The sequence below is a fragment of the Erithacus rubecula genome (genome assembly GCF_903797595.1).
Source record: "Erithacus rubecula genome assembly, chromosome: 26".
Taxonomy (NCBI): domain Eukaryota; kingdom Metazoa; phylum Chordata; class Aves; order Passeriformes; family Muscicapidae; genus Erithacus; species Erithacus rubecula.
Window position 1 is genome coordinate 2,754,830 of NC_136678.1, and position 12,745 is coordinate 2,767,574.

At 54.3% G+C, this 12,745-nt stretch overlaps 2 protein-coding genes across 2 annotated transcripts; one reads left to right on the top strand and one right to left on the bottom strand.

Moving 5' to 3' along the window:
• Positions 1-1,062: 1,062 nt before the first annotated feature.
• DCLRE1B (DNA cross-link repair 1B) lies at positions 1,063-5,130 on the bottom strand. Its single transcript, XM_079326981.1, has 4 exons — positions 4,806-5,130; positions 4,522-4,666; positions 4,144-4,323; positions 1,063-4,062 (listed from the first exon to the last, which is right to left on the bottom strand). The coding sequence occupies exons 1-4, from the start codon at positions 4,992-4,994 to the stop codon at positions 3,233-3,235; spliced, it is 1,344 nt and encodes a 447-aa protein (XP_079183107.1). The 5' UTR covers positions 4,995-5,130; the 3' UTR covers positions 1,063-3,232.
• AP4B1 (adaptor related protein complex 4 subunit beta 1) lies at positions 5,111-12,492 on the top strand. The gene is made up of 10 exons (XM_079326975.1): positions 5,111-5,459; positions 5,553-5,777; positions 5,917-6,047; positions 6,661-6,808; positions 7,396-7,892; positions 8,544-8,627; positions 9,528-9,631; positions 9,800-10,007; positions 10,497-10,781; positions 11,127-12,492. The coding sequence occupies exons 1-10, from the start codon at positions 5,347-5,349 to the stop codon at positions 11,588-11,590; spliced, it is 2,259 nt and encodes a 752-aa protein (XP_079183101.1). The 5' UTR covers positions 5,111-5,346; the 3' UTR covers positions 11,591-12,492.
• The last annotated feature ends 253 nt before the right edge of the window (positions 12,493-12,745 follow it).

The window sequence follows — 12,745 nt, forward strand, 5'->3', positions numbered from 1 at the left end:
GGAGCACAGGCAAGCGTTACCTCAGCCTCTCAACAACAAGCTGGAGAACAATTTTCCCCTCACCACGGCATAAACAGGGCACTCCTTCACACTCCCCTAGTGTTTTGAGAAGTTAGAGCCAACTGAGCTGTTCATAGAACAGTGATTGACCCTCCCCAGGCAGCTCTGCTGCAGAACCTGCCCTCACAACACGCCAGCATTTGATCACAGCCAGGTGAAACAGCAATGAAAACTTGCCAAAGGGAACTCAGCTCGTTCCTTGTTCCTCTGCAAGGCTTTGGCTGAGCTGCTTCCCCCACTGGGGTTTGGTTCCCAACTGTGGAGCAGAGATAAGCATGGAGCATGCTCTGTGTGTGTAGATTTGGGAGGACTTTGCTCGAAGCACGTTCTGTTCCCCATCAGGATATCTGAAATTTCCAAGCATGTGGCCCTCAGATCCCCTACAGTGAAGCCAACACTGGGCTGCAGCTTCTCCTTGTCACTGCTGAGAGCAAAGCACACCTGTGGGAAGCAGTGCAGGTGAGGCTCAGAACCTGCTCTCCAAGACACTGCAGCTCTCAGCTGCTCCCCTGGGAGCCAGGCTGGGGGACAGGAAAATAGGGAGATCATGGAGACAAGTGTGAGGGAGAACAAGGCCTGTAAGAAGCCAAATATTTACTGCCAGGAGATTTCATGGAATCTTTTAGGTTGGAAAATTCATTTAAGGTCACAGAGTCCAACCATGAACTCAGCACTGCCAGGTCCATCTTCAGAGGAAGCTGAAGGATGACCAGAAACCCCAACAGTCAGCAATTCCAGTTTTCCCCATAAGGGAAAACTTTTACTTTCCAGCATTTTAGTATAGCACACAAAAGTAGTATTTAAACACTAACAGGGAAGAAAATGTTTGGCACTAAAATGCCTTGTGCACCTGCTGTGCTGAGGCAAAGGTCTCCAACAAACTGACTGCTGGTCAAGTCTCTCCTGCTCCTGTTGGCTTTTAAAGCAACAGAGAGATTTTTCCTTAGCTCTGCATGATGGATAATTCCCTCCTCAAATGGCAGGAATTACCTTTTCAGCTCTAGAAAGTAAAGCCAGCATTTTATTCTGCAGCTTTAACTGAGCATACAGAAATAGGATGCAGATCCCCAGACTCTGAAGTCTGCAATGTTCCCTTGTTTGTGCATGATTAAAGCTCAGATTTACCTCTGTAAAGAATTATCATTTACAACTCCTTTTTGCCCAGAGGCTAACCAGGAGGTTCTCTGCTTCATTTACTTTAATAAATAGTTGATAAGAATAAAAGAGGAAAGGCTGGATGCCACAAAACATCAGATCTCCCAGGTCATTTGCAACATGCCCAAGTGGAGCAGTGACTCAGAAGGTGAACATTCCTCCTCAGCAGTGCAGAGACTGCTCAAAGCAGGACATGGAATTTGGGAGTTGAGGCAGTGCTTCACTCCCCTGCCTGTCAAATGAGTCACTTGAATTTCAACAATATTTAAATAACAGCCTGCATCTCCCAGGCAGCAGCAGCAGCACACTACAAGCACAGCATTATCATTTCCATGTTACAAAACGTGCAGGTGTCTCCACTCCCACCCACCTGATGGAGCTGTGCAGATGAGTTTGGATTAGGAAATAATCCACACAGAAAACTCCAAGGAGCAAGACACAGGGCCCACAGGAGGCTGGAGCTGCCCTTGCTGCCCTGTGTGCAGCTCACAGGACACTGCTCTGTCACTTCCAACATCCCTTGGCAGCTGGCAGTCCCAGGGACAGGCACTCCTTATGTAACAGGGATAAATATTGCCATGCCTGGGGAAGAAAGCACAGGGCTGGGAGTCAGGATTTATGTTTGCCAAACAGCTTTCCAAACATCCCCAGTCTGCTGTTGACACTCTCAGTGTTCTGGACAGCCCTGTTTGTGACTGCTGCAACTGCTGCATCCAGGGCCACCTCTGCTTTTCACAAGGTCTGGCTCTACTCCAAGAACAAACTTCCTTTCCTGGCTCAATTCAGAGAATTCAAACCATCTAGCTGCTTGGAAAGGCCCTGGCAGGGCACTGTGTTCAGAAAACTCTGAAACATTTTGCCTAGACAGTAACAAAAGGAGGACCAAGAGAGCTGAGGAACAAACTCTTTGTTCCAGGACAGTGTCCAGTGACATTTCCACTCCAGCTGCCCTGCCCATATCAGGGGCCAGTTTCAAGTGCTGGCAGTGCTGCTTGGCACAGTCAGCTGCAGGAGGTGCCCAATGGTTTGTCACACCACAGACATTTCCCAGCTGTGCCAGGCCAGGCTCTGCAGCTGATCCAGAGTGGGAAAGTGCTCAGCCTGACCAACACAGCCAGTTCTGCTCTTCAGTCACGATCTTTTCAAACAATGCACTCCACACCACAAAGCAGATGTTTCATTATCTCCCATTCCATTTGCCACTGCAGGACAAGAACAGGCAGAAAACTGGTGGTTACCAGGAGTGCTTTCCAATCAAGCAGAATTCAGTGGTGCAAAGCTGAGTGCAAAGACTGCAGAGGATTTACTGACCCACTGTGCAAGGGCTACAGCTCAAGAACCCAGATAATTCCTACTTTTTCTAGCCACAAACCTGAAAAAGCACTGACAATTAGTATTGAGATGGCACTTTCAGGAGAGCAGGACTACATCCAGCTGCAAGTTGGCTGGCTGGATGCAAAAGCTGGTAGTAGATTAACAGATAGAAAACAGATTGACTTCAAGGCACTTCATTTCTAGGTTTCCTTAAGTAGCATTTTGAAAAAGCACCTAAATACAGACCATTTGTAAATCACTTTGGAATGAAATGCTCATAGTGAGTGAGGTATCACAGACTCACAGAAAAGAGAATCTTTGAGGCTCTCAGACTCTCCCTCTTGTTTCTTTCATCACATTCCAGACACCAATTACTCAGCTGCAGACAGCTCATACCCTCTGCAGCTCTGCTTGAATCAACCTCTCAGTGACTTTTCCAACAGGGGACAGGCAAGTCACTGCAAAAGGTGGACACAAGGCACACAGACAGTGGGACCATAGTGCCCAGCGTAGTGTGGGGACACAGCAGATGTAGAGATAAAAAAATAAATAATTTTTTAAGTAACATCTACAAACTGGTTCTAGTTTCCTCTTTGTCCTCTATAAAGAGAGTAGAGCCCCAGAGCTGAGCTCCTCTCCTAATGGGAAACCTGAGCATGCAGCAGAATGAAACACTGCTACTGCTGCAATGTCACACAATTTTTCAGGATGTGCCTCCCTTCTGAAAAAAGTCTTCTACCAGCTGATCAAACACCTGTGAGGAGTTCTGCTTTAGGACATTTAAGGGAGTTAGTAAATACTGCTCTGCAAATCCAGTTGCAAGGTGCTCACTGGAAACAGATGCTGCTCCTGCTGTTCCCACCTGTTCCCCACTCAGCTCTTCCTTGTCACCCCTGCAGCAAGTGGAGCAGAGAGCTGGCTCACAGTAGTGCTGAGGAACCTTAACATGTGTAAACACTTCGGGTTTCTCAGTATTTTTCTCTGGGGACTCATAAACAACCCCTCGGGGTGCAGAACTCTGTAGGGCTCTTTTCCAGAGACTTGTGGGTTTCTGCCCCCTCCTCTGGCTTGGCCGCTGTCCAGACTCTTGCACGGACTTTGTGTCTTTGAAGTCAGGAAGCACCTGGGGAGCAGAGCTCAGGTATTCCTGAAAGTAACCCTGGCACATGCCACCCTTCACAATGGGGATGATGGAGCAGGGCTTCAGCCACTTCACAAACTCCCTCAGCTCCGCAAAGGACGAGTGATCTGAGTACGGGATGAGGTGGATGTTGGGGTGGGTGACCTTCACGGGCCTGCCCGTGGGGATGATGGCAATGGTGGGGCGCAGCGCGTTCCAGGTGACCAGCGTGTCCCAGCGGATCTCGGCGACATCCACGGCGCGGATCCAGCCCGCGCCCTCCTCGGCAGTGAACACATCCGGCAGCTCCAGCAGCCGCATCTGCTCCAGGCGCCAGGGGCTCACCACCACCCACGTGCTGAACTCCAGCGCCAGGTCCACCAGCAGCGTCTCCTTGCCCAGGGTGTACACACCTGCCAGGGGAGCAGCGGCTCAGGGCAGGGCAGGGACAGCCCTGCTGGGGCCGTGCCGGCGGCAGGGAGGGCGGCACTCACCGATCACCACGTGGTGCTGCGGGTGGGCGCGGATCAGGCGGGCAGCCTGGCGGGTGGCCAGCGCCCGCGAGGGCAGGGCCCGCTGCGGGTGGCAGTGGGTGTTGTCCAGGTACAGGCGGTCGATGTGGCGGCCCCTCAGCGCCGGCTCGCGCTGCATGGCACTCGTGTAGCGGAAATCTCCTGCAAGGACAGGGATGGCGGGGCAGGAGTGGAGTTTCCCTCACTGAGGGTTATTTCAGAACCATCTGGTCACAATTCTGTGCCACGTGCTCTAGGACAACCCTGCTTGAGCAAGGAGTTGGGACCGGGTGACCCACGGCAGTCCCTTCCAACCTGACCCATTTTGTGATTCTGTGATTGTAGGAACCTGCCCTGTACCTGTGTAGAGGATGGTGCCGAAGGTGCCCTCGAAGAGGAACATAACGGAGCCAGGGCAGTGGTTGGAGTCGATCAGCGTCACTGTCACCTCACCCACGACATGGCTCTGTCCCACCTCCAGCGGCCGGATCCAGCACATCGGCACCTGCCGGGGCCGAGATGTGAGAGCAGGGCAGGTGCCAAGGGTTGGGACAGGCAGGTGGGGGTGTGCAGGAGGCGAGAGCCGGGTGTGGCAGGTGGAGGTGCCCAGACGATGAGGGCCGGGGCGAGAGGGACACACCTACCTGCAGGCGGCGGTGCAGGAGGCGGGCGGTGAGCGGGGAGCAGTACAGCGGGCGGCTCCAGGTGCTGGACAGCCCCACCGTGTGGTCCGAGTGCATGTGGGACAGGAAGAAGAGGCGGGCGCCGGCCGCTCTCCGCAGGCTCCAGAAGTCCACGGCGATGGGGGTCCCGGGCAGCACCGTGCCGCTCATGGCGGGCCGGGACCCCGCTCCCCTCACGCCGGTTTTGGCGGGAAGCGCCGCGCACGCGCGGCTGGCGCGGGGCGGGGCCGGGCCGCGCGCCAGGGGCGGGGCGGCGTCAGGGCCGCGGGGTCACGTGGGCGGGGCGGTGGGGCCGGCGGGAGGAGCGGGCCGGGGCCAGGATCGGCACCGGCACCGGGATCTGGAACTAGGGCTGGGAGCGGGACCGGTGTTGGGACCGGCACCTGGAGTTAGGATCTGGGAGCGGGGCTGCATCCTGGGATTGTGACTGCGGCTGGCACCGGGTCCTAGGGCTCGGAGTGGCACCGGGACCGGCGCTCAGCAGCGGGAGCAGCGCGGGGCCATGCCGTACCTGGGCGGCGAGGAGGCGCAGCGGGAGCTCCGCCGGGCGCTGTCCAACCCGCACGTGCAGGCGGACCCGGCGCGGTACCGCGCTGCCGTGCTGCGCGTGATCCGGTACGGGCGGCGCCGGGCCGGGCCGGGCCGGGCCGGGCCGGGCGGGGGGCACCGGGCCGGGCCGGGCCGCGCTGAGCGCTGTCCCCGCCGCAGGCTGATGGCGCAGGGCGCCGACGTGTCGGGGCTGTTCCCGGAGATGGTGAAGGCGGGCGCGGTGCCGGACGTGGTGCAGAAGAAGCTGGTGTCGTTCTACGTGCGCGCCCAGGCCCCGCGGCAGCCGCAGCTGGCGCTGCTCGCCGTCAACTCCCTGCGCAAGGACTGCGCGCACCCCAGCCCGGCCGTGAGGGGGCTGGCGCTGCGCACCATGTGCGGCCTCAGGTGCGGCGTTCCCGGGTTATCCCTGCCCTCCCGGGTTATCCCTGCCCGCCCGGGCTATCCCTGCCCTCCCGGGTTATCCCTGCCCTCCCGAGCTGTCCCTCCCCGCCGTGCCCGCTCACGGCCCGCTGCCGTCCCGCAGGATGCCCGGGATCCAGGAGTACCTGCAGCAGCCGCTGGTGTGCGGGCTGCGGGACAAGGCGTCCTACGTGCGCAGGGCGGCCGTGCTGGGCTGTGCCAAGATGGTGAAGCTGCAGGGAGACTGCGAAGTGGGTGCGTGCCTGGTGGCCCCGGGGCTGGGGCTGGTGGCCCCGGGGCTGGGGATGTGCTGTGTTCAGTTTTTAGGGCTGTCCTGGGGTCCCTGCGCTGCCCCTGTGTTGTTGTGGCTGCAGGGCAGAAAGAGAGAGAAAGTGGAGGGTAGTTAATGAAAGACAGAAAACTGGGGTGGTTCAGCCTCGAGAAACCTGATTGTGGTCTTCAGTACCTGAAGGGAGCCTGCAAGAGACCCTGGATCCCTGGGAGTGTCCAAGACTGGGTTGGATGGGGCTGGGAGCAGCCTGGGATAATGGAAGGTGTCCCTGCCCATGGCAGGGGTGGCACTGAATGAGCTTTAAAGTCTATTCCAACCCATAGCATTCTATAATTCAGTGATTCAATGATTTTGTTCCATCCCCAGTCTCTGATCAGCCAAGGACCACTGAGACCCACACAGACCCTCAGGGAAAAGCTGTGCCAAGGGCAGGTTTTCCTGTAGAGATTGAAGTCTAGTTGATCCCTTCTCCTTGTTGAAGCCATGTTTGGGGTTTTTTTTTTGTCATAAATATATACAGTGATTGAACTGCAGTGTGCCAGCAGATGTTGATGGCAGGAGCTCTGTGCTTTGCAGATGGTGCTCTGGTGAATGAGCTCTACAGTTTGCTTCGTGACCAGGATCCCATTGTGGTCGTGAACTGTCTGAGGGCCCTGGAAGAGATCTTGAAGAAGGAGGGAGGTGTTGTCATCAACAAACCCATTGCCCATCATCTCCTCAACAGGTTTGGTTTTTTTAATATTAAGATGGTGCTGAGAGCTTCTCTTGTTCACATATTTTCTATGCAGAGAGGCAGTTTCTGGGGTTGTCAGGCACCCTGAGATGGAGATGGCCATCCTAAGATAAACTGAACCACTTCAGGCTAAGGTCTTAGGGGAAATTTGGGATGCCCTCCTCTCCCAGTGAGTCTTTGCCTCAGCTGGTGATTTGGTTTGTAATTGTAGGTTAATGTGATTAGACTTTTGGGTTTTTTTAGTGATAGTACACCTGATGTACCTGTGGGACAAGTATGTTCCAGCGTGTCTCTCTAGATCCTTTGTTTTCAAACTGTGGTGCTTGAAAAAATCAGTTTTCCTTCAGTTAATTCCACATGATGTAGGAAAAGAGGGGTATTGTTCTGCACAGTCAGTGTTGCTGCCTGGTGTAAACAGCAGCAAAAGTGCATGTGACTGATACAGAATTAAAAACTGAGCAGTTCCCTTGTGGCACCCACTCGGCTGGGGAGCAGGGGCTGTAAGGAGGTCAGAGGCTGAGGCCTCTGCTCTGCAGGTGTCCCTGGCCTCCCTGACCCGTGCCCTGTGCTGCTGGCAGGATGCCTGACCTGGATCAGTGGGGGCAGAGCGAGGTGCTCACCTTCCTGCTGCGCTACAAGCCCCGCAGCGAGGACGAGCTCTTCGACATCCTCAACCTGCTCGACGGCTACCTCAAGAGCAGCAGCCCCAGCGTCGTGATGGCAGCCACCAAGCTGTTCCTGGTGCTGGCCAGGGAGTACCCAGATGTGCAGGCAGATGTGCTGGTGAGGGTGAAGGGCCCTCTGCTGTCTGCCTGCACCTCGGAGAGCAGGGAGCTCTGCTTCACCGCGCTGTGCCACGTGCGCCAGATCCTCAGGAGCCTGCCCGGCCACTTCAGCAGCCACTACAAAAAGTTCTTCTGCTCCTACTCAGAGCCCCACTACATCAAGTGCCAGAAGATGGAGGTGCTGTGTGAGCTGGTGAACGATGAGAACGTGCAGCAGGTGCTGGAGGAGCTGAAGGGTTACTGCACCGACGTGTCGGTGGAGCTGGCGCAGGGAGCGATCTTTGCCATCGGTGAGAGCTGGGCTGGGCTTGGCTCAGCCCTGGGCCTTTCAGGGGGGCTGTTCTCTGTGCCTGGCACCAAATCACTGCTCTGTGCTGCAGCAGCACAGACACCAACCTGCCCAGCAGTGGTTTGTGTCAGAGTGTTTCTGAACACTGATTATTTCAGAAGTCCAAGCACTGAGCTGCTTCAGAAAATCCTTGAATCTCATGCTGTGAGGAGATGCTCTAGAGAAAATGTCATTTCATCTTGTTAATGTGCCTTAAAGTGGGCAGTGAAGCTGTGCAGGAGCTGGAGGAGCTCTAACACCTGCATGTTCTTTGAGTTGTGATGGGGCAGAGTTAAGGTGATAGTTTTGGTTTTGTGAGCTTTAAAACTAGGTGAATTATTATTGTATTTGTAAGGAGAAAGTTTGGGATGATAAAATGCCTTTTTTAATGTATTACATTTAAGGAAATTCAGAAGTCTTCTGAGGCATGGCCTCAAAAAAAAGGAACATGTCCCTGGTGTGGAGAACAAGTTCATTTGGCCATACTTTCAGAAATGGTAATCAGAAAGGAAAGGAAGGAGACTGTTTCTTTAAAGGGAGTTTGTGCTGAGTAGCTGTGCTCATGATTCCTGTTTCACTCTGATGGGAGGTTGATTTTTGTGTCTTTTTTCAGCCAATATTGCCAGGACATACACAGAGCAGTGTGTGGGGATTCTGACAGAGCTTCTGGGGCTTCAGCAAGAACACATCACCTCAGGTAACCATTGCAGGCTGCTGCCTGGTTTGTGCTCTCAGGAGCCCCTTGCTGGGGCTCATGGTCCCAAACTCAACACCTTCAAAGGCACTTGGCTTCCAGTTTAATTGGCACCTTCAGGTGGAAGTTTTCCAGGTGGGTTGAGGGGTGTAAAGTGTGTTCCTTCTGCAGGAGCTGCTCTCTGTGGGAAAGGGGAAGATGGTTGTAGCTGTGTTCGTGCTCCTTTCTGGCTGCCACCTGCTGACTCAGGGAGTGAAGGGCTCAGCAGAGACATTTTACTGTCTGTTTGAGAGCCCAGATGATTAATAGATCTTTTAAATCTCTGTGATTTCTGTTCCTTACATAATAGTCTGATTCAGTTGTACCTGAGCTTCCTTTTTTCTCTTCTGCCTTTAGATCCACCTTCACATCACTGCTGTTCTTGCTGTTCTCTTTTAACTGCTCTTGCTCTCAGATTTGAAAACCACACACTTGCACTCAGCTGTTGAATTCCATCTCAGGAGCTGTTGATGTTTCTGAGTGGGCAGCAAAACCTTTAAAGTTTTGACCTAAAGTTCATGAGCCTCATTTTGAATCAGGGTCAGTTTTAATTTGTCATTCTAACCTCGTGTGTCTGAAGCATCATGAGTCAGAGGCTTTTTAAAGGCTGCAGTAGCCAGAAGAGAGGCTGCCCTCCAGCAGAGGAACAATCTGAAGTCTCAGTGCTTTATTTTAAACCTGATGCAGCTTTGCTCTGACAAAAGCAGTGTCATGGGATTAGGAAGGAGGGTGCCTTAAATCACAGTCACAGGCAGGGCTGAGATTTGCAAAGCCCCTTGAGTGGGGGAGGATTTAAATTTTTTTTTTTTTCTCTAGTGGTTTTTATAACCCCTGGGGGATGCTGATAATTTGTTTTCCTTGCAGCTGTGGTCCGTGCCTTCCGGGACCTGGTCTGGCTGTGTCCCCAGTGCACAGATGCTGTGTGCCAGGCACTGCCTGGCTGTGAGGACACCATCCAGGACAGCGAGGTGAGGGGACAGTGCTTGGGGCAGGGTGGGCAAGGAGAGTTCAGCTTCCCTTTGCCCTGAGGTTGGGGGCACAAATCAGAGATGCTCAGATTTATTCTCAGCGTGCTGATTTCATGCCAGCACGTGGCACACAGCAGCTGTTTGCTGGTGTTCCTGTGGCTCCTGCAGGGCAAGCAGGCTCTGGTCTGGCTGCTGGGCACACATGGGGAGAAGATCCCAAACGCTCCCTATGTGCTGGAGGACTTTGTGGAGCAGGTGAAGTCGGAGGCGTTGGCGGCGGTGAAGCTGGAGCTGCTGACGGCGCTGCTGCGGCTGTTCCTGGCCCGGCCCGCCGAGTGCCAGGACACGCTGGGCAGGCTGCTGCACTACTGCATTGGTGGGTTCCCTGGGTCCCCACAGCCTCTGGAGTCCTGCTCTGCCTCTGGCCACAGGCTCAGGAGGCCACCCAGGCTGGCAGGTCTGGTGGTTCCATGCCTTAGCCTGGCCCCTGGCTGGCTGGTGAGAGTGGAGTTACAGAGTCATGGAATCAGAATGCCTTGGGTGGGAAGGGACCTTTAAAGATCATCCAGTTCCACTCCCTGTCCTCAGCAGGGACACTTCCCCTGTCCAGCCTGGCCTTGGACACTTCCAGAGATCCAGGGGCAGCCACAGCTGCTCTGGGCACCCTGTGCCAGAGCTTCCCCACCCTCCCAGGAAACAATTCCTTCCCACTAACCCATCTAGCCCTGCCTTCTCTTAGTTTCAAACCTTATTCCTCAGCCTGTAACCAGCCTTGCATCATATCCCTGAAAGTCTGTTTTGAGTAATTAAGTGTAGTACTGTGGGCAGCATTGCTGACAGGATTCTGCATGAATTGCATCTCCAGAGGAGGAGCAGGACATGGCCGTGCGGGACCGGGCGCTGTTCTGCTACCGCCTGCTGCAGGCTGGGGTGGAGCAGGTGAAGCAGGTCCTGTGCAGCCCCAAGTCTGACCCCTCCCTGGGGCTGCTGGGGGACCAGAGCAAGGAGCCTGTCAATGCCTGGGCTTTGGAGTTCAACACTCTGGCCACAGTTTATGGCAGAGAGCGCTGGGCACTCGCCACCGCTCAGCAGCCTGTGGAACCCTCTTACTCCTGCTCTCCTTGTGCTGACTCCAGGAACAGAGACACAGGTAAACCTGCCTCACCTTCCTCTGGGGGTCATTCTCCCCTTGCCAGCAGATCACAGAATCCCAGAATGGTCTGGGTTGGGTGGAGCCTTGAAACTCCTCTTGTTGCACCCCTTGCCTTGGGCAGGGATTTTCCACTATCCCAGGTTGCTCCAAGCCCTGTCCAGCCTGGCCTGGGACACTCCCAGGGATCCAGGGGCAGCCAAGATTTTCTGATGTGGGTTTGTTTGGAAGGAGATCAGAGTGCTTTGGGAATTTGGGATTCCAGCCTTCCTCAAAATGGGCTCATCAAATGGGTTTTGTGGAGCTGGGAGCTGCATCTCACCTGTGTTTGTACTTTCCTTTCAGAGTCACTGGTTCCTGAAGGAAATGAGGAAATCCTTGAGGTTCATCCTGATACTCCAGTGTCTGAAGGGAATAAAGAACTCCTCGATGCAGGCAGCCTGAGCTTGATTCCTGATGTTTCCCTGACTGCAGAACAGTTTGAGAAGAGCTGGCTGAGCCTGGACACGAGCTGCCAGCTCTCTCTGCCCTGGTGTGGGCCTGTCCATGCAGACACCATCCAGACAGCCCTTCGTGTTGTGCACATCCAGACCATTGCCATGAGCAAAGCTGGAGCCCAGCCCTGGAAAGCTTATCTGAGTGCCCAGGATGACTCAGGCTGCCTGTTCCTCACTGAGCTCCTGCTCCAGGCAGCAGATTCAGAGCTGCAGGTTTCAGTGAAGCAGAGTGAAGCAAAGCCAGAGGCACTGCAGTCCTTCATCTCAGCCTTGAGGACAGTCCTGGAGGCAGTGGCTGGACTGCAGCCTTGACTGGTCCCTGCTCCCAGCAGGATGCATGCTCAGGGCACAGGAAAAGTTGCTTTCTCTGGTTTCTTTTGCCATACCCAGTGCTGGTTTGGTAGTTTCAAAGTGCAGAGGTTCCAGTTTACCTGGAAAGCCTGGGGGCTGTGGGGGAAGCTGGGGCTGGGGAGCAGGGCAGGGTGAAGGGTCTGCCCTCCCCTGGGCTGGGGAAGGGACAGAGGCACTCTGGTGTGAATCACAGGACTGGTGGCATCTGTGGTGGTTGTCATGAGGCACAAACATCACTGATGGACCCAGAACTGAGCAAAACTCAGGGGTGTGTTTTGGGGAGGTTTTTTCCTGAGAATTATAAATAATTAAAAACTGAAACAAAAACCAAACCACCAGAGGCACCAAGACTTTGCCACTTATCTCACATTAAGAGGAACAGTGCAGTGAGGAGAGACTATTTCATTCTTGGCTCCCTTTACAGTTGTTTTAACTTGCTATCTGATTTCAGCAGTAGCTTCACTTGGGGCTGAACAGAGCTCTGCTGTGCTAGAGGAGGGTGGGCAGGGTACATCCTGCTCACTGGAACCAGCATGTTCCTCTTCCAAGGGACAGACATGGGTTTTTGGCTGAAATGTGGTACTGAGGTGAGAATTGCCCTCTCTGAAGTTCCCCCAGCTCCCTGTGCTGTTGCCAAGCTCCTTGACTGAGGGTGAGATTGATCTAACAGGGCTTTAGGGTAATCTGAGCAGCACAAGCATCTTTTAGCCCCATTCTGCCAGATTTGTTGTCATTTTTGATTTCTTTGAATTACTGATTGCACCTCAAATGGCACAATGCCTTCCATGCACCTCACTGAACCCCTGTCACTGTTAAACAGACTTCTGCTTTTCCTAATAAAAACATGAATCATTCTTGGCTGATTTCTGGAGTTTCTTGTTCCTTCAACCCTCAGGACTGTGGCTGGAGTGATCTGAGGGCAGCTCTGCAGCCCAGCTCCTGCCTCTTTGTCCTTCCTTGAAGCAAAGCCTTGAGGAGCAATTGGGCAATCATTAATCTCAAATTACTGTAAAGGGTGAACCTGGAGGTGAACTCAAAGGCAGATCAGTCATGCAGCAAGGCTCCTGTTAACATTCCCACAGCTCTGCTGTGTCCCTGTCCCTGGGGAGAGCTGCA